This window comes from Vigna angularis, chromosome 10 (assembly GCF_016808095.1).
Source record: "Vigna angularis cultivar LongXiaoDou No.4 chromosome 10, ASM1680809v1, whole genome shotgun sequence".
In the NCBI taxonomy this organism is placed as follows: Eukaryota; Viridiplantae; Streptophyta; class Magnoliopsida; order Fabales; family Fabaceae; genus Vigna; species Vigna angularis.
In genome coordinates, this window is record NC_068979.1 from 1,773,622 (window position 1) to 1,797,161 (window position 23,540).

The 23,540-nt window shown below is 32.6% G+C and overlaps 2 protein-coding genes across 3 annotated transcripts; both read left to right on the top strand.

Moving 5' to 3' along the window:
• The first annotated feature begins 726 nt into the window (after positions 1-726).
• Positions 727-4,583, top strand: LOC108320365 (uncharacterized). Of its 2 annotated transcripts, none has more exons than XM_017551757.2 (7): positions 727-903; positions 1,500-1,572; positions 1,662-1,717; positions 1,821-1,910; positions 2,006-2,145; positions 3,860-3,914; positions 4,035-4,583. In XM_017551757.2, the coding sequence occupies exons 2-7, from the start codon at positions 1,506-1,508 to the stop codon at positions 4,233-4,235; spliced, it is 609 nt and encodes a 202-aa protein (XP_017407246.1). In that variant the 5' UTR covers positions 727-903; positions 1,500-1,505; the 3' UTR covers positions 4,236-4,583. The 2 variants fall into 2 exon arrangements, with proteins under 2 accessions (XP_017407246.1, XP_017407247.1); XM_017551758.2 differs by having other exon boundaries at positions 4,038-4,583.
• A 6,686-nt stretch (positions 4,584-11,269) lies between these two features.
• LOC108320362 (long chain acyl-CoA synthetase 4) lies at positions 11,270-23,182 on the top strand. The gene is made up of 19 exons (XM_017551753.2): positions 11,270-11,698; positions 12,409-12,472; positions 12,581-12,670; positions 13,827-13,883; positions 14,295-14,343; positions 14,916-14,992; positions 15,117-15,156; positions 15,241-15,335; positions 15,713-15,880; positions 16,022-16,132; positions 16,233-16,320; positions 19,019-19,085; positions 19,358-19,433; positions 19,519-19,636; positions 20,209-20,454; positions 20,557-20,696; positions 21,503-21,685; positions 21,930-22,049; positions 22,990-23,182. Exons 1-19 carry the CDS (start codon positions 11,547-11,549, stop codon positions 23,023-23,025), a joined length of 1,977 nt encoding a protein of 658 aa, XP_017407242.2. The 5' UTR covers positions 11,270-11,546; the 3' UTR covers positions 23,026-23,182.
• Positions 23,183-23,540: the final 358 nt, after the last annotated feature.

The window sequence follows — 23,540 nt, forward strand, 5'->3', positions numbered from 1 at the left end:
TAAATTAAAACTTACTTTAATGATTTTTAAAGTTATTACAAAAACTGATAATGTTATAATATAATAGTTTATGATTGAATAATAATATTATTTTGGATATAGGTGGGTAATTTTTACAAAATACTTTTTTATACTTTTTTTTTTGAGTCTTAAGTTATTTTTGAATATTTTGGATATAGTGTATTGTTAAAGATATTACTTTAGTTAGTGATTAATCTGATTGGAGTGACGATAAAATTTTAAATTCTCAATAAATACAATTAGATACATTTATATAAATCGAATAATCTTAATACAATTTTAACCCTTTCAATAATATTAACCATAACCATTGGATCATTCTCTACAAATAGATATTTTTTATGTAAACATGTACTTCAATTGCATTTACATTGTGAAATTCATTACAGACATCGTAAAAATGCTATTTTGAAAACAAAATTATATACATTTAATTTAAATATATTTTCTAAAGTAATATAATACGTTTCTTTAATATAACCTCTCTTCTTTCCTAATTTCTTTCTATAGTAATATTAGAAATTAGCGGAGGACAGAGTAATCAATCCAAAAATAGAGAAGAAGAGTTGTCCAATTAATCCTTAATATAACTATATCATACCACGTGTCACGTTTTAATTGGGGGCGGGAAATAATACACAAAACCCTTGTTTTCAAGGGACCCCAGAGAGCAAATAAATAACGCGTGCTGTGTGAGGCACCGCCATCAATATCTACACAGCATAAATATCGCACCCTCTCTTCTTTTCGCTTACCCTATGCACTAGTTTTTTCTTTCTTCCCCCTCTTTCTGTATTCTTTCTCTTTTGAGTGCCGACGAAAACCCTAATAATCTTCGATAGCAACTTTACCTCAGTTGTTGAATTCCACCGTCGCAAAAGAGTAAGTCTCTTCCATCTAACCTTTCTCTTTTCTGCACACATCGTTTTCATAAAAAATTGAAATCTCAATATACGGATTTTGCCATCAATCGGATATATGTTTAATAGACAAGTCGTTACGAGAGAAAAGTGAAACAGGATGATAATCCTTTTGATTTTGTGAAGAGTCGCGGATGTGTAATTGTTAATATTAGGGTTTTCCTTACGGTGTTGTAGAGGAGGCATCTCGTTGATTTGTTCGGTTATCTCTGTTAATTTTCACTCCACGATTGAATTATTTGTTCGATTTATTTTAGAATTCCATAGCGGAACGTGTTACTTGTTCATTTTCTTGTATTCAGGGTATTTTGTTGATTCCTTCGCCTTATTTTTCCTCCTTGTGATGATTATTGTCTGATGTACTCGATGCTTGTTGTTTGTTTACCTTTTATTGACAACTCCTGACTGAATTTATTGAGAAACCCTATTTTTTTTTTCGTAACTGGTCTTGTTTGATGGACTTCTTGGTAGGTGGTTTTGGTCTTTGGTTTACAATGTTTAGTTGTTATTTTATAGGATATCTTTTTTATTTTTGTTTGACTAAATTTCTCCGTGCAGTACTAGATGGCAGCCAAACCTCTTACTACCGAGGCAATTGCACTTACAGAAAAGAAGATGGACATGACACTAGGTGTGCTTTTAAAAGAACCTTTTGTATGTTGGCTTTTCTTCTCACTCTTTCTGACATATCTAATATTTATCATTCTTTGATATTGATAGATGACATAATCAAAATGTCTAAAAATACGAAGACTAAGAAGCAAAGAAGGGTTCCGGTACGTATCTGTTTTTGAAAATTGTTTTCCACTTCCTTTTTATGTCGTTGCGTTGAAATATTCGCTGAGGTTACCGTTTCACTTTCTTCTTATGACATTCCAGAACAAAACTCAGAAGTTTTCAAACAATTTCGCTCAAGATAAAACTGCAAAGGTCCAGCGTTATATGGAATCCAGATCTTCTCTTAGACAGGTGCACTGGTTTCCGAAAACATTGTTATTTAAAGTTTTTATATTCTCTGCCTGTGTACACGTCTCAAATTTTTTGTTTTAAAATACTGTTATTAGGGGGCTCTTGCGAAAAAAAGGTCTAATTTCAAGGGAAACCAATTTCCTGCTGCAATGGATGTTGCGCGAAAAGCTGCTACTGCTCCTCTGCAGAATAGAATTCCTAACCGTAATGGCGTACCCAACTGGAATAAAACAAGGTATTTATTTCCTTCAACTGTATTATGATGTCTTTTTACTGTGATCATTTAACCCTGCATGATATTGTGTGTTCTGGCATTCTTAAATTGTAAAATGAATTTGCAGGTAAAGCATGGCCCAACTCAATGTGCCTTCCATATCTAAGAATTTTTTTTCTCTTCAAAAGGAGCGAGTTTATACATCATGAATTCAAGCCAACTATGTTTTGGGATTCTGAATTGAATGTTGCATTATAATCTCATAAAACTGTTGTCCAAACTCCTGCATGGTCTGAGTGGGTTATGTTGAATGTTACTAAGGATGTTCATGCTAGATAATTGGACCAATATTGGTTGAGTTAGCTGGTGATGCAAATGGGTTAATGGTTAAATGGAGTCTGGTCCAGTGGAATCCGTCGCTAGAAAAGATAGCTTAACATTATTTATGAAGTGTCTCATCCTAGTGTGGAGAAGGGTATGCTGTGCCGCCACATGCAAATAATGATGGGACAACTAATTGTCAATAGATAGTAGCTGACGCACATGGGAAAACCAACCATGCACTATTTCAGTTGTTTAGAAGCAAGTGTAGTGATTGTGGCACTAAGTAACTAGCATGTTTATTTTTTTTTTGAGAATTAACCATTTTGAATGGATGGGCTCATCTAAGCATAACAAAGCATTACATTTATGGTCAGTCTCCTTTAGACTTCTTCGTTGTGAGAATTGCTACCCTTCTATTGGCTGTCACTATCCTTTGTGGTTGGGTTTTGATTGTTACTGATCTGTGTATTTGCTATAAAACTTCTCTTTGAAATGATATTGGGTCTATCACCTGATGGTTTCTCGAAGTTGAGTTAATGCTGCAAGGACGCATGCTCTACGATGCGAATAGTTTTATCAGTTGGGATCCTCCATGAATTGCAACAGGCCACATAAATAGTTTTGCGTTGACTCATTCTAAGATAGTTTTTTCAGCCATTGGCCACATAATTGAAAATAACATTGTTCATCCTGTGCGGTTAAGAAAAGAATTTCTGACTAAGAATCTGGAGTCATTTCATGGATTTGGCATCGAAGGAAACTTTTTGTCATTGGCATTCGACAAATCAATGGGGAGTTCTTCTGGGTCTGGTAAACATCGTGTGGTTGTGGCTATCACTTTCTTAATATTTGTTTCAAGCTTGTAGTTCATTGCCGAGGTGTGATACAGTGTTTTGCTGATGAGGAAATACTATACTTGTCACGATGCAGATAAATTTTCTAGCTACTTTACACTATACTTGTGGAAGCTTTAAATCCTTAGGTGCTCTATTTGAACATACGACAGCCTCCATGGTAATATCCATTTATGGGTTATAGTGATATATGATACAGCAGCACAAGTTGTTGGGTGCTAGTGCACTGCCAAGACGATGTCGCAAATGGCAGGTTTCTGTGGAAAATCTTGAAAGTTGTTCACTGACAGTGAGATGTTCTTCTACTATGTGACCGGTGTTGTCTTTTTCCTTAGAATACTTTTTTCTTTCTTAACAGTTGGATGTGGTTAAAATCTTAGGGTAAGTGACGCAACTTCTGCTGTAGTAAGAGAGATTACTGAGTGATGTCTGTTTGTATTACAAATGATAGTTCGTGGTGCTGGACATCCTGATGTTACTCGCTGATTGATGGAGTACTTTGACTTTTTCTTTATTGTTTCCTCATCTAGATTACACTCTTTTTTTCCTCGGTGCAGATTTCGAGTTCCTTTAGGTCAAAGAAGGCCTGCCAATGGAGGCTTTGCTGCTAAGGTACTTCTTTACTAGTTTGATCTGTTTTCTAACTTGTATTATGCGAGTATTCAAGATTGGTGTTTGTGCTATTTATCTGTTCGTTCTGTAACATAATATCTTTCGGTAAAAAAATTGTAGCAGCAACGAATTCCTTCCCCTCGGAAGCAGCTGGAGAATGTGGATATAATGCCGAAGCAAAAGCCTCAGACGCTGGATTCGCTGTTTGCAAACATGAAGGAGCAAAGGATGAGAGTTCTGTCGATGCAGAATAATGGTATGCAGCGTAATGGAAATGGATATAGGAGGCTCCCATGGGGAAGAGGTCGATTTGGAAACTGAAGTGTTTACGGAAACTGGACTTCAGTGATGATCTTGTGTCGCGGCCTGCTGTGTCCTTGTGGGTTTATGGTGCAAATGAAAAATTCTTTAGTGCACTAGAAAAAAAAAAGGATTTTCCCCGTCAGTGGGAAAATATTTTGCCCATTCAATCCAACAGTAGTTCTTCGGTTGGCCGCCCATTGTATATTGAGTTTCGTCCATGACTATGTTTTGACTTGGATTATTATGTGTGCTCTGGTATTGTCTATATGAGGAAACTGATAGCAGTTACAACTTAATGCCATTTCAGTAACATATTGAGTCCGTGGCTGCTGCATGATTGGGAATTACGGTATTGTTTTTGAACAATTTCTGTTTTGCAAATATGACTATTGCTTTCTATTTTTAAGAATAGAAGTTATGTTTAACTACACTTTAGACTGTTTTTGTATTGAAGTTGTATGTGGAAAGCACTTAATAGATTTTTTATTTTTATCAAGCGCTATTTCCCCAGGAAGAAAGAAATCAAAGTTATTCCTAGTAAACATAATTTTAGTTATTCACCAGAAACTCTTATTTTCCAAGCATGTCTAATTTATAATTTACTTTTTTTTTAAAATATTGATCAAAATAATAAGTTTTTTATTAGGGTGTGGATTAGTTTTGGAACAAAGACTTTGGGATAGTTAAAATTATACAATGGAACAAAGTCTAGTGAAATGTAATTATTTGTACAATGCATACATATCAAATTATTCGAAGGTCTATCCTAGTTAAGGGTTTTTTTAGTTATGTCACTATTATCATGATTTTATTATCTTAAATGTTTAATTTCACAAAAATACTTATTTCCAGAAATACTTTTTCTCGTTTTCCATTACTTAATTGTAATATTTAATAATAATTCATTCTTTAAAAAATAGAAACCCATTTACACACTTTTTTTATGGCTTGTACATGCATATAACAATTAATGATACAAATTATTTTTTAATAACTTTTAGGTGTGTATTTTTTTTATTACTTTTACTCTTATGTACACAACAGACTTAACTTAATGATTTGTTCATACAAACAAATTAAAAAGAAATGAAACCATGTTGTTGGAAACAAATGGAAAATCAACAAACTTAATCCAATGATTAGTTAATATAAACAAATTAAAAAATCAAAACCGTTTTGATTGTATTTGGACCTTTTAATTTACTTTATTTCATATCTCAGTACCCCTTTCTCATCTGATATTTTGACTTCAATTTTAATACTTTTAGAATATAATAAATGTTATTTTATAATAAAATTAATTACTTATTTTAAATTAAATATTATTTTTCATGTTTGAAATTTTAATTATTTATTCTAAACATAATATAATTTATCTATTTAAATACGTGTACTTATTATAAATTTTAATTATATAACATAATTTATCATGTGAAATACAAGACAGAAAAAAACTACTTATACTAATAAGATATGCTTTTCAAGGGAAATATAAAAGGAGGTTTCTGAATATTTGCATCAAAACGAGAAGTCAAATGTGAAAATTAATGGTATATTTACAAATATGAATCATGCGAAAAATCAAGTTATATTTGATTTTTGTTTTCAATGTATAGCATTTGTTTATTATACTATTTGTTAGCTTTTTCTTTTTGTTAATGTGAATTGCAGGTGTTTTATTCATGTTTAATAATATTTACTATTGTTGTTGTTTTGGTAATTTGAAATTTTTATACCTAAAAGGAAGTGGGTGGTTCATTATATTCATTAAAGTTGAATTGGATTGGACAAATTCGAAGTAGTGAACAATTTGATTTAATCCTGTTTAACCAGAAGAATATTAGTTTAAGTTGTATTAGTTTGAATGATTTAGACTCAAACAGATAGTTTTACTCTTTGATGATAAAATAGATTAAAATTTTCAAACCTAGATAACTAAAAGCTACACATTATATTGGTTTATTTGATTATAAATATAAACATGGTAAATAATTGATGTAAAACAAATGAAAGAATTATGCTAACGCTTGGTTTTGGGTACATTGAGAATTTAGAGAACCAAATTCGAATGTGATTATTTTAAATTCCTTTATTGAAAAAAAAAAAGCGAGACTAAATTTTAAGCTAAATTCTCAACATAAACATTAAATTGATCTAGATTAAAAAATAAAATGATTTTGATACATATATTTTAAGATGAGTTTATTTTGAAAAAAAAGTACGAATGAAACGGTTGACTCCTCCAGAAACATTATTAGTCCAATTCGACGTGCCTGAATTCGACAAGTTTAACAATTACATCAAATTTTGCGTGGTAGAGCATCTACACTTAGGTGGGACCCAACACTTTTAATTTTTTTAATTAAAATTAAAAATAATCTCCTTAAAATAAAATCCAATTAAAACTGAGAACAAAATTTTATAAATATTTAAAAATATCAAGATCAATAAGTTTCTTTTAGAATTTTTTTCATTTTTTTTCAGAATTAATTTTCACTTATAATAATGTTATTTTATTGTTCACTTAGAATATCATGCATTAACTTGATATAGTAAATAATCTGGAATTAATAAATTCATGCCCTTAAAAATCAATTCTCACTGTACGTCACGCAAGTACTCACATATCCCATGTTGTATTTATTGCCAACAGATTAAGTTTTAGGTGTCACTATCTCAATGACCTTTTAAAGTTATTTCATATTTTTCAAAAGTATATATTTAATATATTTCGAAATTTTATTCTCGAATAAATGTTTATGTATGTTAGTACGTTGATTTTTAACCTATGTTTTTAAATTTTTAACTTTTTGTCTTACAATTTTTTTTACAATAATAATTGATATATTTTCAGTAGAATAAGTCACGATATAGATAATGAAAGAAATTTAATACATATTATTTTTTTATTGTAACTCTTATTTTAATCTAATAAAAACGTGAAAGATACCATGAGTTAAGCTGATTTTGTAACTTATTAATATCTTTTAAAATATTGCATACCAGGACCATTAAGATCTAAAATTGGCATTCAACTAATCCTTTATTATATATATTCAAAAGATGAACATGCTATCATTACTTTACTAAAAGGAAAAATTAATTATCACTTTCTTTTATTCAACCAATTCATTACTTTTCTTATCTTTTAATACACCAGATCCGTAGTACATATTTCCTTCTCTAATGAATAACATTTGTATTTTTTTTTATAATCTGATGAAAAGATAAATTTGTAAATAGGGATTACATCGTATAATATCATTTTGATAGTCATGTGTCTGAAATTTTAGATTAATTAAATGCTTACAGGTAATTAATTTTATATATATGACATTTACTTATATTTTGGGAAGTTTCATACTTTGAAATAAAGTTGATAAATGAAATATAAATAGTTTATAAATTATGCAAAATCTTGTATTCATGATCTACCGATCTCAATAATTAAACTAACCATGAATCAAATAAATGAAGTCAACTTTAGAAAAAAGTTATTTAGCAGTAAATTTATCTCTTTCTCTTTATATATATATATATATATATATATATATATATATATATATATATATATATATATATATATATATATATATATATATATATATACACACACACACACACACACACATATATATATATATATATATACTTATTTTAAAATTAAGTTTTTCACTTTGATAATGTTTTTGAAATGAAAAATTTACAATATAATGTTACATCGTGAAATTTTAGATTTTTTTAGAGGCAAAAAATTGTTAAGAAAATATTAAATTAAGCACGAGCAAGCAAAAAGAAAATAAAAATTGAAGGTAACCTCCTCCCTCTCGGCTGTGACATTAGGTGAGATCCCAAAATCATGGCCAAACATTTATAGTATTCTAAGTTAGCATCATTAATTAATTGATGAAATAGTAGACACATTATATTTAATTATATAAATTTGTGTGTTTCATACACTTTCAATTAAACAATTAATGCCATTAAAAAGCACAAGATTGAGTTAGATATGATAATGAAGCTTACAAAATAAAAAAAGTTAAGTAATAAAGAGAGATTAATAGCAGTCATCACATTGAAATGGACTAAATCCATTCAAACTTCAAAAGGAAGAAAAAATTAGAAATAATCATAGATTTATATAAGACTTTTTAATTCATTTTTTTATATTTTTATTGACTTCTTCTTTAGTAAAAGAGATTATAATCATGTTTTGTATAATTGATTATATTTTTAAAATATTTTTTATAATTCATTATCTTATTCACCACATGATTTTAAATATTATGTAAGATGTGACACTCCAATAAAATGTTTAAGATTCATATTCAATTTAAGTCATCTTCATTAAATTATATGGACGTGTTGTAAAATTTAAAACCCTGAATTTTAAATAAAACTTGATTCACAAGAAAAAAATATTAACAGCTAATGGAATAATTCTTACAGAGTAAAATGATTATACAATACCTCACGTCTTAAACTTAAAATATTAAGTATTAATTATGAAATAATGATACGCCATAATAATGAACTACTTTTTATTAGTTATTAATCACATTTTAAACATTGTAATTTTCTCCATTTTTTTCAATATTTTGTTAAATACTTGATTAAATAATTTTTCTAAATTTTGGAAAACTACCCAAAAAGATTGGTTGAGAAAGTTGTTTGGCAAACATCAACTTCACACCAAATTCATAAAAACTTCACACCAAATTCATAAAAGCCTTAAAAATAGATATATTTCTATTTTTTTTAAATATCAGTTGTGTTTTTTGAGATCAATCCGTGCTCAATTTCTGACTAATATCGAACTAATATAAAGTCTGAAAATATACACATGGATATATTTTTAAAAAAAAGTTAATACACTGAGTATCGTAACAATTTTAAAAAAATTTAACTAATTATTTTTTGATTTTAGGTTTAGTTAATATTTCAGTTTTTATTTTGGTTCTATATATATTTTATATATAATTGGATTTCTATTTTCTTAAAGTCTCTAATTTAATATTTTTGAATAAAAAGCTCAATTAAGTTTTTTTTTATGTTAAACTCACATTGTTTGAAAATATCATATGTTATAATTTAAGTTTCTCTCTAATTAAAATTAAGATATTTTTTATTTTAAAGATGTTGTGTTAAAATGGATTCAGAAAAAAATATTTAAATTCTAACGCGAGAAATACCTTTATTTGAGTAAATAAATAAATATAAAAATAAGAAGAAGAATCTAAACCTAAATATTCAACTGAAAACAGTTATTTAATAGCTACCGGAGTGGTTCACGGGAACGTCATTCGATCACACGGTAGAATAAGAAAAATGACGGTGGTTAAGATTGTTTACTGAATACGACGTAGTTTCATGGGAGAAAATGGTAAAAAAGAGAGTAAAACATGACATTAGAGAATGAATGAATGTGACTGAAATCAAACCCATGCTATCACATTTTTCTTGCTGCGTCTGTGATAGAAAAAGGAAGGAAAATGATGACAACATGAAAGTTGTGGAATGCTTTATGATTGTTTTGAGGTGATACAACTTAGGAAGAAGCCGTGTTGTGATGTGTCTGGAGGAAAGTTCCCACGGAACATGTCACGAAGTTGTTACACATTTATTTAATGAATTAAAATGATACTTTAATTCCACAAATACAGATCAAGAATGAGTCATCTCATAACCTAACTTCACTTTATTACCTCACTCTCTAATTCAGTTACACAAATTCCCTTATGAATGATATTTACTTAAAAATGATTTAAAATAAAATATGGATAATTTGTTTTCAAATAAAAAACTTATCAAAGAAAATAATAATAATAATAATAATAATAATTATTATTATTATTATTATTATTATTATTATTATTATTTAAAATATAAACAAAGAAGAGTCATCTATATAATCACACTCACAATCCACACAAATCTTCACATTTTAGAAGATGCTATGGAATCACCCTTATGCAAATCCACGTAAATTCTTAAAAATAAATACAGGATTCACTATCTCATCTATCTTGGCCAACAATAATTCTCCATAAGCAAACGCATCCTAAGAGTAGTACAATTACCATCATCGTTAAAGGTTGTGTCCTTTAGGAAGATGGTCTGCGGGACAATGAGTAAATATATTTTAGGAATAATAGAAAATAATTTGGTGTTATTTGTTTTAAAAGTTTTGGAAGTGAAAATAAATAAATTTAGAGATAAAATTTGTAGAAATCTGTGAATAATTTGATAAATATAATAAATAAAAAATTGTTTAATAATTTAAGTTATAAAATTATATATTTGTTCTTATTAATATTAATAGAAAGTAAAATATAATTAATTAAAATTAATTTGAAATAAATGTCACATGATTTATTTTTAAAAAATTAATAGATGATATAATTAATTTAAAATAAAATATAGTTTGTTAAAAATGATTTTAATTAAATATTGAATTATAAAAAAATTAATACTATTATTAGTTAAGTATTTTCTCTCAAATTACCATAGAGAACCTCACGTCCCTCTCTCGAATACTTTTATTCATTTACCTACAATTCCTTTAAAAAGAAAGCAGACATATAATTTCCACCCGGTCATCACAGAAAAAACATGGGAGAGCGGCTAATAGAAGTAGCATCACCTTTCATGATACTCTTAATATTACCCATATATATATATATATATATATATATATACATATATATATATATATATATATATATATATATATAGATAATGTATTATTTACGTGTAATGTTATAAAAAATGTTACACGTAAATAATACATTATTCATATATATATATATATATATATATATAATTTTATTCTATTTTATTTTAAAAGTAATTATAAAATCGAAAAGTAGAAAGATAGAATTAGTGGAATTAATTTTATAAAAGTGAAAATAAAACTGATAATTATTTTTTCCACAATTTTGACTACTGTTAATTTGAAAATATTGTTTCCAGAAACTGAGACACTGCCCTATGAGGAAAAGAAGGAGGCATATATATATATATATATAAAGAAAAGTAAGGAAGTCAATAAATGCAAAAATTGGTTCAGAATTTGTTGACCAGCTCAAACCTAATTTTCTGAAGACCATTAGGAAGCAGAGTAACGCCAACGCAAGAGAGGCAGAGCTATCCACCTTCTCTACCACACCACTAGTTTTCCCATAGTCCAAGTCAAACAAAATTTCATCCAACTTTCATTCAAATTATCTTTCCATTTGTCATTCTCTCCTATTCTCTCTATTTTCCCTTCCAATTTCAAACACTTCAGTTTCGGATTCACCCTGATTCTTCAGAGGAATTGCCACAGTGATGGCACAGAAGAGCTTCATCGTTGAGGTCGAGAAAGCGAAGGAGGCGAGCGAAGGAAGGCCATCGAGAGGACCTGTGTACCGTAGCCTCTTCGCCAAGAATGGATTCCCTGCTCCTATCGAAGGTCTCGATTGCTGCTGGGACGTTTTCCGGTGAGCTCGTCACTTCAATTTCACTACTCTTTGTTTCCTTCGTCAATTTTTTATGCAAAAATGTCAGATCAATAAGCTCCTACTTCCTTTCGTGGATATATGATCTGGAATTGCGTATGAGACTTTACTGGAAAGCTTTTGGTGCTCGAAGCAATGATCATTTCTTTTTACGTTAACAGTCGGAAGATGTATTTCCTCTAATTACGTGCAAATCGGATTGTTTATTTGAATCTCCCGAATTAGTATACCTACTTGCCATGCAGAGCTCTCTGATCTGTATCATAGTTAGGCAGACTTTCTATTGGAGCTATCTATTTGGAGCAGTGAAAGTACAAATTTCGGTTTAACCACTTTTTTGCAACAATGAATTAAATGTTGTTGGACTTTCGTGTGCATGAAGAGAACCTAAGTATACAGTTTAATTTTACTTGATTTAGTAGCTATCTATTTGGAAAGTGAAAGTATTAATTTCGTGCACCAGAGTTTGCATTGTCGGTATTTTTTTTTTCCTTTTTAATACTGTAATAAATGTTGGCGAGCTTTTCATGTGCATGAAGACGACTTGAACATTCGGTTTAATTTTTTTACTTGGCTTAGGATTTGATCCACAACATGTGTTGATCCAGATCAATGTTACGCTGAACCGAACTTATGACTTGTATTGATAAAAGATTAGTCAATTCAGTTCTGAGTGTGTTGTACTTTTACAGATTGTCCGTTGAGAAATATCCAACTAGTCCAATGTTTGGTCGCCGGGAAATTGTGAATGGGAAGGTGAGGTTTTGACTACCGATTGAGTCCTGTGTTCTGGATTTTTTCTTGACATTGCTTCACCATTTTTCGCTTTTAACCGACTTGAATTTCCTTTTCGTGACTCTATAGGCAGGCAAGTACAAGTGGTTAACATACAAAGAAGTATATGACCAGGTGATTAAGGTTGGGAATTCCATCCGCAGCTGTGGTTATGGAGAAGTAAGTCAACCATGTCGTTTCGTTATTTACAAACAAGATTAATGTGCAATTAACATGGTTCCATACCTTTGACATATTTCAAGTGCTGGATGTTCTTGATAATAAAGTTGTCAGACTTTCTAGTTAACTCTTAACCTCTTAAGAGTTTACAATCCTTGGTAAAGAAAACGAGTTAACTCTCAACATAAGAGTATACTCAGACGAGCTCTTTAGAATCTCAGGTCAACTGAGTATGTAGTTTTGGCCATTCATTGACAACACTAACAATATTTTGTTAAGGATAAAACTATTTGAAGAAATTAGTTCCTCTTTTAAATATTTTCACTTTAAGGCTTTTATGAATTTATGTTAGGTTTGACCATATATTCAAGTTTAATCATATTTAACCTTAGTATAATATCATTCTTTATTATTGTGACTTGCTACTTTTCTTTATCATTAAGTTGAAATATTGAATTATTTGTGTAGAAAGTATTATGTTATGTATATATGTCATCAATAGATTTTTTTTTTAATCCTCTTTTTCCTTAGGTAATTCTTAGTTTATGAAAGCTCTCAAATTTGTCAACCTTGCTTTACAATTTGGTATTTGTATGAGCATGGACTGTGTTGGAGATCTCATATGATTAGTTATTATATAACTGAAATAGGGTATTTATTGGACAACAACCATCATCTCATGAGTTAGCTTTTGGGACTTAGTTAAGTTCAAACCCAAATTATAATATGTTGAGTCTATTGAGTTTTCCGTCATTTGGTGATTATCAAACCATTCAAAGATGTTCACTCTTGTCAACTTTATGCTCAAGATGTTCAATCATCAATGCTACGGGTGTTTGTTGGAGATAGTATTTTGTACAGTAGTGATACAATGAAAGTAGTTGTAACTTCAGCTTATTCTATAGACTAAGTTTTGAGATTCATTTTGGTCAAAACCCAAAATTTAAGAAGTATCTCAACGTTGATTCAAAAACTTGGTTTCGTGAGTTAAAGTGCTTAGCATATGACAGATTTCCCTTTTGCACATAAGTTTGTATATTGGATCCTTGTTTATATGTTTTGATATTTTATTTTTTTGCATATGATATGATAATATTTATATTTTCTAGCATTTTTTTTTTCTTTTGAGATTAATTCATATATTACTGGTTTGCAGGGTATAAAATGCGGTATTTATGGTGCCAATTCAGCAGAATGGATTATGAGCATGGAGGTAAAATTTATTTTGAATTCCCTTCCCTTCTGTTCTCTTCCTTTTTTCCATCTTAATTTTACTGCTCGCTTGGAAGTATTTACCCTACATGTGGGAGTTTTCTGCAGTATTCATGTGTTGACATTTGCTTGTATTTTGGGCTGAGTATTTATAATTATTTCTATGTCTACTTTATTGTTTATTTGGTGGTGAGTTTTAGTCCGCATTAAGCTGAAAGGAGAATAAGATATTTCTGGAATGAAGCTTCGTTTCTTATATTGAATATCCACACTCTGCAGAGAGTTCCAATTCTTGAATTATATCTCTATACTTATATTGTGCCAGTTATGGGTATCCCTGGTCACAACAATAATGTTGCTGAACTAACTTCTTTCACCCAATGGTTTTTAACATATTTGCAAAAAATTGCAGGCCTGCAATGCTCATGGACTCTATTGTGTACCTTTATATGATACCTTGGGTATGTCACCCCTTCATTATCTTGTTTCTACACCATGTTGATGCTTATACTCAAATGCAATTAAAATTTGCTTTTGTCATCTATAATTGTACAAATAGTTGCTACTATCAAGGATCAGTAATCTCAAAAGCTTTGATGTTGTGTGAAAAGATACAACATTGGTGGCGATGTAACATTTTTTCTGCAACTTTTTCCAACAAATAACAAATTTCCTAATTTATGAACTTTTTAGAAACTTATGTACAATATTACATCTTCTTGAAAAATTATGTAAGTTCTAAATGCAAGCATTTATCAAAACCTTTTGTGGCTATTTTTTATTTTTTATTATATGTTGTAATTTTTCTGAACAAATAAATTCATTAATTTATACCTTTTGAAATTCTCACCTAGTGAATGAACAAAGTCCTTTTGAAAAGTATTTTCATAAAAATTTACTGCAATTCAGTTAAAATGGTGCATAAACAATATCCAATTTTACAAAAGCAATATCCCATTTTAGAGTTATTTGTTTTTCAATTTCAAAACATTTAATTATCATTTGCTTTGACACTCTCCTCGGAATGAAATAGGTGCTGGAGCTGTAGAATTTATTATATGCCACGCAGAGGTCTCAATTGCATTTGTGGAAGAAAAGAAGATACCCGAGGTTCTTCTATTGAAATCATTTGTTTTAAATTAGTTTAATTGTTAGGAAAGATTAGAGAGTTTTGTACAATCTTATCATGCTAGTGGTCAGTCTGACCCATATATTTGTTTTTGAAACATTTTAGCTATTGAAGACATTTCCAAATGCAACAAAGTATCTCAAGAGTATGTTTTGTAGTTTCTCTCCTTTATTTACTAAAATGCTTATGCTTTAGGAAGAATCATTTCACTTTTTCATCTTTGTCACAGCAATTGTAAGCTTCGGAAAGGTTACCCCTGAACAAAAGCAAGAAGTTGAGAAGTTTGGGTTGGCAATTTATTCGTGGGATGAATTTTTGCAAGTGGTGGGTTATTCATTTCGTACACTATTACTCTTTCTTTTCTGAAAGTTTTAAAATAGAAGCACTCCTACAATTACATTTGTAATTACTACACAAAAAAATATTGTATCACAAGCTTGATCGACCTACAGTTGGCATAATACTTGTAGAAAACAATTAATGAATATAACTTTTTGTGCAGTGGAAATGAAAAAACAAGGATGATTTGTAAATGGAAATTTTGGGAGCATTTTTCTGGGCCAATTTATATAGTTACAAATACGTCCAAATTTATTTTTCTAGTTAATTTCAGTCACCCCTGTAGGAAGTAATCATATCTTTCACCTCTCTGGTATTTTTGTGGTTCCTGTTCCTAATTCAATTTTTAATATATGCCACAGGATCAAGGTCAGAGTTATGATCTTCCAATTAAGAAAAGGAGTGACATCTGTACAATAATGTATACTAGTGGAACTACTGGTGACCCCAAGGGAGTGTTGATATCAAATGAGAGTATTATCACTCTCTTAGCCGGGGTAAAGCGACTGTTGGAGAGTGTCAATGAACAAGTATGTTGTTTTCTTTCACAACTCCTGCACTATACTTGGAAATACATGAATATGCAATTTCATTTTACGTTTTAGGATACTGAATGAATAGCTACCCTTTCTTTGACTCTCATAGTTTCCCTTCTTTTCCCTTCTCTGCAGTTAACTGAGAAGGATGTATACATATCATACCTTCCTCTTGCACATATCTTTGATAGGGTCATTGAGGAAACATTCATATGGCATGGTGCTTCAATTGGTTTCTGGCGTGGGGTGAGTATATGTAGTATATCTGTCATTACAGAATGGAGATTTAATATCATAAATGAACTCTGGATTTGGAATATGACCATCATTTACACAATTACTTCAGGATGTCAAATTGCTAATTGAAGATATTGGGGAACTAAAACCAACTATTTTTTGTGCTGTTCCCCGTGTGCTCGATAGAGTGTACTCAGGTAAACTCTTGAAAATTCTTGTGATTGCTGACATGTTTGATGATCTTCCCATGATATATAGTGTTAATGCTCAAACTTTTATTTCCGTGGAGAAAGCTTGATAGGATCTAAGGTAAGAGGATAGAAGGCGGGAAAATGAGAGAGCGGTTAGGAAAGGCGGGATGGGAGATCTTATATAAATATAGTTCTATTCATTGTTAGAAGGCAGCTAGTCATTTTCTTTCGTATAGACAGGTCTTGGACCTTGTGAGGGGGGTTAGGCTTCCGTAAGATGGAGGGAGGTTATGCTCCTAGATACTGATTGTACGCTACTTCTGTTGATGAGAATACAGATAATTCATTCTTTTCCAATCGTTTTCTTGCTCTGATTGTGTGAGTGAGTTGTCATCGTTAGGTTTCATACTCAGGAACCTAACAAATTGGTCCGACCTGCCGGATCGAGGAGCAGAGCGCTGCCGTATCAACAAGAGAATTGCTAGATCGAGAAGCAACCAGATCTTCATCGGAGGAGCGAACAGAGCGCGTGTGAAGAAGAGTGGAGGGAAGAAATGAGGGACGCCTGAACGTGGTAGAAAGCCGGCTAGACGCAGTGGAGGTTGCAATGGATGGATAGAAGGTCGAAACTGCGGTATTGAGACAAGATTCGGCGGCCATTCGCCAAGATCTTCAAGAAGTGATGCGATTATTGGGGGGACGACACCGCACTCAAGGGGAACAGTCTGACGGCAGTCCGGCGCCTGTGAACGCCAATAGGAGTACGAGACGCGAGGACGAAATTGGGGGCGGAGAAGGTGAGTGGTTGAATTGGAGGAAGAGGGTGGAGTTGCCCGTGTTCGAAGGATTAGATCCATTGAACTGGATCAATTGGGCGGAGCGATTCTTTGAATTACAAGGAGTAGCGGAACAGGAGAAGGTACGATTGGCGTATGTGAGCATGGAGGGGAGCGCTGGTTACTGGTTCAGAGCTTGGAAGGAGAAAGCCAAGAATCGTTCATGGGATGGTTTGAAGGAAGCCCTGGTGATAAGGTTTGGAACCATTGTTGAGCGGTTGACGGCATTGAGACAGACGGGGACGGTGGACGAGTATGTACAATACTTCAAGATATTGGTGGGTCAAATGAAGAGAGTGCCAGACGAGCAACTGTTAGGATATTTTCTTGCGGGATTGAAAGAGGATATCTGGAATCAAGTCCGATAGCATGACCCGCAGGAATGGATGGTGGCGATGCGGATCGCAAGGGATGTTGAGGAGTTCCAGACAGTCATCGAACGATCCAAGGACAAGTGCTATAGCCCATGCCGATCGGGAGTGGCCGAGTGGTCCGAGGCCAATCACCTAGGCCGATCAGGAGCCGCCAAGACTGAAGAATTCCAGGGAAGCGAAAAGGAGAGGACGACCGGATCCGAACAGGAGAGGACTGCTGGACCCAAACGGGAGAGAACCGCCGAATCCGAACGGGAGATCACGGTCGGAACCGAACGGTCTTACTGTTATAGTTACATGCCGAACGGTCTTACAGTCAAAACGGTCTCCCAGTCATTGAACGAGTGATCCAAGGCCATAGAAGACCAGCCATCCGGGGGACGAACGAGCAGTGAGGTGACAAGGTTCGAGGCTAATCGCTATAACCCAGGCTGATCGATTGTTGCCGAGTGGTCCAAGGCCTTGCACAACAGCCCAGGCCGATCGGGAGTTGCCGAGTGGTCCAAGGCTAATTACCCAGGCCGGTCAGGAGCGGCCAAAAGTGTGGGGTCAATACGGAAGATGCACGGTTTGATAGGGGACCGAACGGTATTGGCCATTAAAGGACGAACGGTAGTAGAATGAAGAGGAGAACTAACTCTAGACTGGGAAGATCTAGTAGCAACTCTGTTCAGGGTTGTTAACGCGAGCCGAACGGTTGAATGCAGGAGGGAGGAGCCAAACGGCATAAAGATAGGGAGAAGAGATCCGAACGGCATAATAAAAGGAGAAGAGAGCCGAACGGTATAAAGATAAGAGAGCCGAATGGTAGAGGAAGTTATTTTACAGGAAAAGATACGAAGCTTCTCGCCTTCAAGGAAATAATACAGAGACAACAATGGACCCATAAAATTTATCTCTTAATTCGACCACCACCCAAGCCTCCAAACCGGAAGTTGCAAGTAGTAGCCAGCGGGTTCTCTTCCTGTGATAAGACCATATCAAAATGCCATGGGCTCAAACTTCATTGTTCCAACCTTGAGGACAAGGTTGTTTTGTAGCAGGGTGTAATGATAGGATCTAAGGTAAGAGGATAGAAGGCGGGAAAATGAGAGAGCGGTTAGGAAAGGCGGGATGGGAGATCTTATATAAATATAGTTCTATTCATTGTTAGAAGGCAGCTAGTCATTTTCTTTCGTATAGACAAGTCTTGGACCTTGTGAGGGGGTTAGGCTTCCGCAAGATGGAGGGAGGTTATGCTGCCAGATTTTGATTGTACGCTGCTTCGGTTGATGAGAATACAGATAATTCATTCTTTTCCAATCGTTTTCTTGTTGTGATTGTGTGAGTGAGTTGTCATCGTTAGGTTTCATACTCAGGAACCTAACAAAGCTACTCTACAATTTTTAATTATAGGAATAGCATTTTTCTTGCTTTTCTTTTACATATTTTTTCCTACTCCTCCAACCATCGAGAAAATTGGATTATGACTCTTAACCCCGATCTGGAACACAGGTATGACACAGAAGATTGCTTCTGGGGGCTTCTTGAAGAGGACATTATTCAACTGTGCTTATTCATAGTAAGTGCTGTTTTTGTAAATAAATATTTGAGTCTGGGTGAAATCATGAACATGCAAAAAACTGTCGTGGATTCTCTGTATGATTGTTATGGAACTAAGATTGTTCTTGATTGATTTCGCTTACAAATTCATGTTAGATTAATATTATTTTTTACTATGTATGTGTTTAAATCTCTCGTGGCCTCTTAGGGGCACTTCAATATTTTTTATTTTATTTTTTATAATCAGTTCTGCCATACTCTTACAATGCAAATTCTGAAATTTGATTTCAGTAAGCTGAATAACATGAAGAAAGGGTTTACCCATGGAGAGGCATCCCCTATTTGTGATAAAATTGTATTTGATAAGGTAGTGAAATTTATAAATCTAAACTCCTCGGCCTCTCAGTATTACTGGATCTTTATTCCTAATCATGGCTTTGCTACATAATCAGGTAAAGCAGGGTTTAGGAAGTAGAGTTCGTCTTATTTTGTCTGGAGCAGCACCTTTATCTGCACATGTGGAAGGTTACTTACGGGTGGTGACTTGTTGTCATGTCCTACAAGGATATGGTATGTTCTTTTTAAATATGAAAATCAAACTTATACCATACTATCACTTTTCAAGAAAAATGTCATTAATTTGATTTCCATGTGATGGTGACACAAAAACATGCTCTTAGTTGAAAATGATTTTTTATCAGAAAATAGTGGTATTTTATTTTTATCCGAGGATTACATGTTAAATATTTTAAGGAGTGTTTGTCACAGATCAAAATAACACTAAGTAGAATGGATATAATTGTTTTCTTGTTGTAATCACGTAAAATTTGAGAAAGCAGATAGCATTTGATGGCGTAGTAATGGTAGTTGAAAACATCCAAAATTGGTTTAAAACTAACTTTATATTTTTAAAGGGATAGTTTTTTATTTTTCTTCTTTACTCTTTAGTTCATTTGATATTTAACTTGTAAATTTTGAAAGATTTACTTCAAATGAATTTCAATTACGTACAAATTTTCTACTACTTATTCAGAACATTCATACCCATTTTGTATTTGTCAAATAGCTATTAAAGTTGGATATTTGAATACGTTTGCTACTGTAGTTCATTTACTTGGTGCTCCTGTTAAAAATGCGAACAGGCCTGACTGAAACCTGTGCGGGAACCTTTGTCTCATTACCAAATGAAATGGAAATGCTTGGAACGGTGGGCCCTCCAGTACCAAATGTTGATGTGTGCTTGGAATCTGTTCCTGAAATGGGATATGATGCCCTAGCAAGCACACCAAGGGGAGAAATTTGTGTAAAGGGTAAAACCTTGTTTTCCGGGTACTACAAACGTGAAGATCTCACCAAAGAGGTTCTGATCGATGAATGGTTCCATACAGGTTATTTTATTATGTTTTCCAAAATTGAGCTTTATAGATAATTTCTTATATTAGCTATGAGGCTACAATTTTTCTTTTATTCACAAATGATACCTTCAACAGGGGATATTGGAGAGTGGCAACCTAATGGAAGCATGAAAATTATTGATAGGAAGAAAAATATATTTAAACTTTCACAGGGAGAATATGTTGCTGTCGAAAACCTGGAGAACATTTATGGTCAAGTTTCATGTATTGAATCTGTAAGTCCTGATAACCCTATTCCTTCCAATGGTTTTTCTGTCCTAATTTGTAGCAAATTTATTGCTTATATCTAATTGGAAAAATATGTAGAAGATTAGAAAATGTTACTGATATACTACTAGAGCTGATTACCTCAGGTTGATGATAGAATTTCAAAACTTTGGGACCAATCATGGCCTACTAACCCTCTGTCTTAGGTTGATATTTTATATCCTGAAGTTTAAACTAAACAGGCTTGGATATTTTTCTTTCATCGTTAGACACATTCAAATTGTAGCTTCTTGTTAGAAGTATTTCTTTTTAATATTGTTGGAAGTCCCACATCGACTAGAGATAAGGCCAATTCATAGTTTATAACTAGGTGCAAACCTCACCTTACAAGCCGGGCTTAAAGTCCATTTCTAATATGGTGTTAGAGTCAGGTTAGAGCCTATCCTAGCGATATTTGTTGTTTGCTGGGCATATTGTTCCACCCGCTATCGGACTACCCATTAAAAATGTCTAATCTCACGTTCGAGATGTATATACCTCGGCGTGAGGGGGGTGTGTTGGAAATCCCACATCGACTAGAGATAAGACCAATTCATAATTTATAAGTGGGTGCAAACTTCACCCTACAAACCAGCTTTGACTGGGGCATGTATCTGTGCTACTATTTGTTCAAACATCTGGACATACAAATGAGTAATGATGTCAAAAAGTTTAGTCCAGTGCAAAAAAGAAACAAGGTTCTAAATTAGCTTAATGAATGAGCTGAAAATATTCTATTCCATGAAGATATAAACCTTTTTCTCCTCTATTTCAGATATGGGTTTACGGAAACAGTTTTGAGGCCTTCCTTGTTGCTGTTGTTAATCCCAGAAAGGAAGCACTTGAACAATGGGCTCAAGAAAATGCTATATCAAAGGACTTCAATTCTCTTTGTGAAGATGCTAGAGCAAAAAGTTACATACTTGCAGAGCTCTCAAAGATTGGAAAGGAAAAGAAGGTATTTTTTTTTTTGCTTTTGTTATCATCATCTAAATGGTTTTATTTGGAGTATTTATGTGTATGATAAAATTTCACATCAATCTAAAGTTGTTTAATAACTATTTTTGGGTAGTAATTATATTTGACATGAAATATTATGTTTGGTCTTGCACTTGTTTTAAATGATCTTGTCTTACGTGTAAACATGTTTCTACAAGTACATATACTGAAGTTTTGTGGGATGGCGAATATGTATTTGGCAGTTGAAAGGTTTCGAGTTTATAAAAGGAGTTCATCTTGACCCGATTCCATTTGACATGGAACGTGACCTTATCACTCCAACATACAAGAAGAAGAGGCCACAGTTGCTTAAATTTTATCAGGTACAAGTTGTCAAATTCTCAGGATTTCATTTCACTTCATATTGAATAGTCTTAAAGTGGAACAGCCTTCATAAATGGAAGGTTATACTCTTCCTCTTCCTTTCTTTACTCATAACCGAACAACAAATAAAGAAGGTTGAGAAATCTCAGTCAGTTCCTGTTTTGTTGGCTGTATGGGCTATTAGTCAGGGTGATCAAAGCAATATGGTTTTGGATTGTATAGTGTTTTTTGACCTGCCTATGGGAACTCAAGTATATCTGTGTCCGGATGTACTTTGGCCTACCTACTAATACTTAAATGTCATAGTTTAAAAATGGAAAACTGCACCTAAATAACAATGTTATGTACACAATTTATGAGAAAATCTGGAACATGGATTTTTTAATCGTGTGATTACTTAAGCTATGACACATGCAGGTTCTAGAAGTTAAGATATTCTCATAGTTTAAAAATGGAAAACTGCACCTAAATAACAATGTTAAGTACACAATTTATGAGAAAATCTGGAACATGGATTTTTGTAATCGTGTGACTACATAAGCTATATGACACATACAGGTTCTAGAAGTTAAGATATTCTCATCTAACTTGCAATTTATGTCCACTCTCACAATGCTTCTACTCAGATGTTTGCGCATGGTTATTGTGTACAAACAAGCAGATGTGAAATCTGACTCAGCATACCGTAGCTGAATCTACGGAATTTTGAGTGTGTTGTGCGTCTGTTTAAATAAACACAGAAACGTGTATTGGATACATGCATGCTGGTGTATCTGTGTAGGCCTTCTATGGAAATGAATTTGTGTTACCGCTGTTCTTTTTTTCTAGCACACCTTTTAATGTTTGGGTTTCAGAGTCAAAACATTTTACCTTTATGAGGCTCTTTATGGGGAAGGGTGATAAAAGTACTGACTGCGCCATTTTTTATTTTGTGCGCAGAATGCTATTGACAACATGTACAAGAGTACAAAGTAAGCCATGGCTCAGAGGTGCTTTGGGAGTTAATGTCACGGGGACAATTTATTTTCTGCATGTTATTCTCTTCCTTCTATTGTTTCCCTTAGGTGACTGTATATACGATGAATATAGGGATACCAATATTATAAATGTATTTTTATTTATAATTTCTTCATATCCATACATTTCTTTTTTTTCCTCTCTAGACATGTACTTACTTTTGAGTATTCACGGATCCTTTCACATATATGGTTATTAATTTTCAAATGGCTGATAACACGCCATGCGTAGCTTTTGTTCAACTGCTTACACGAAATTTTATACTATTTTATACAAATTATTGGCTCGATTATAATATTACTCTGCAGCACTTTCTTTACAGGAGAAAAATTGTATTTCCTCCACACGTCGATACAGTGACATTCAAAGCAATTTTTAATAAAATCTCAGAATAAGTAAATAATTAAACGCTATCAGTATATTAAATAATAACTTTCTTGATTATAAAAAATGATTGATTTTGGAAAATGTAA

What these genes read in the sequence shown, in the direction of transcription:
- LOC108320365 (XM_017551757.2), top strand. Translation starts at nt 1,506, where the DNA reads ATGGCAGCCAAACCTCTTACTACCGAGGCAATTGCACTTACAGAAAAG. An exon ending in CCCAACTGGAATAAAACAAG is followed by an intron (nt 2,146 to 3,859) that starts GTATTTATTTCC and finishes TCCTCGGTGCAG; the next exon opens with ATTTCGAGTTCCTTTAGGTC. An exon ending in ATGGAGGCTTTGCTGCTAAG is followed by an intron (nt 3,915 to 4,034) that starts GTACTTCTTTAC and finishes AAAAAATTGTAG; the next exon opens with CAGCAACGAATTCCTTCCCC.
- LOC108320362 (XM_017551753.2), top strand. Translation starts at nt 11,547, where the DNA reads ATGGCACAGAAGAGCTTCATCGTTGAGGTCGAGAAAGCGAAGGAGGCG. An exon ending in CAATTGGTTTCTGGCGTGGG is followed by an intron (nt 16,133 to 16,232) that starts GTGAGTATATGT and finishes CAATTACTTCAG; the next exon opens with GATGTCAAATTGCTAATTGA. An exon ending in AAGTTTCATGTATTGAATCT is followed by an intron (nt 20,697 to 21,502) that starts GTAAGTCCTGAT and finishes CCTCTATTTCAG; the next exon opens with ATATGGGTTTACGGAAACAG.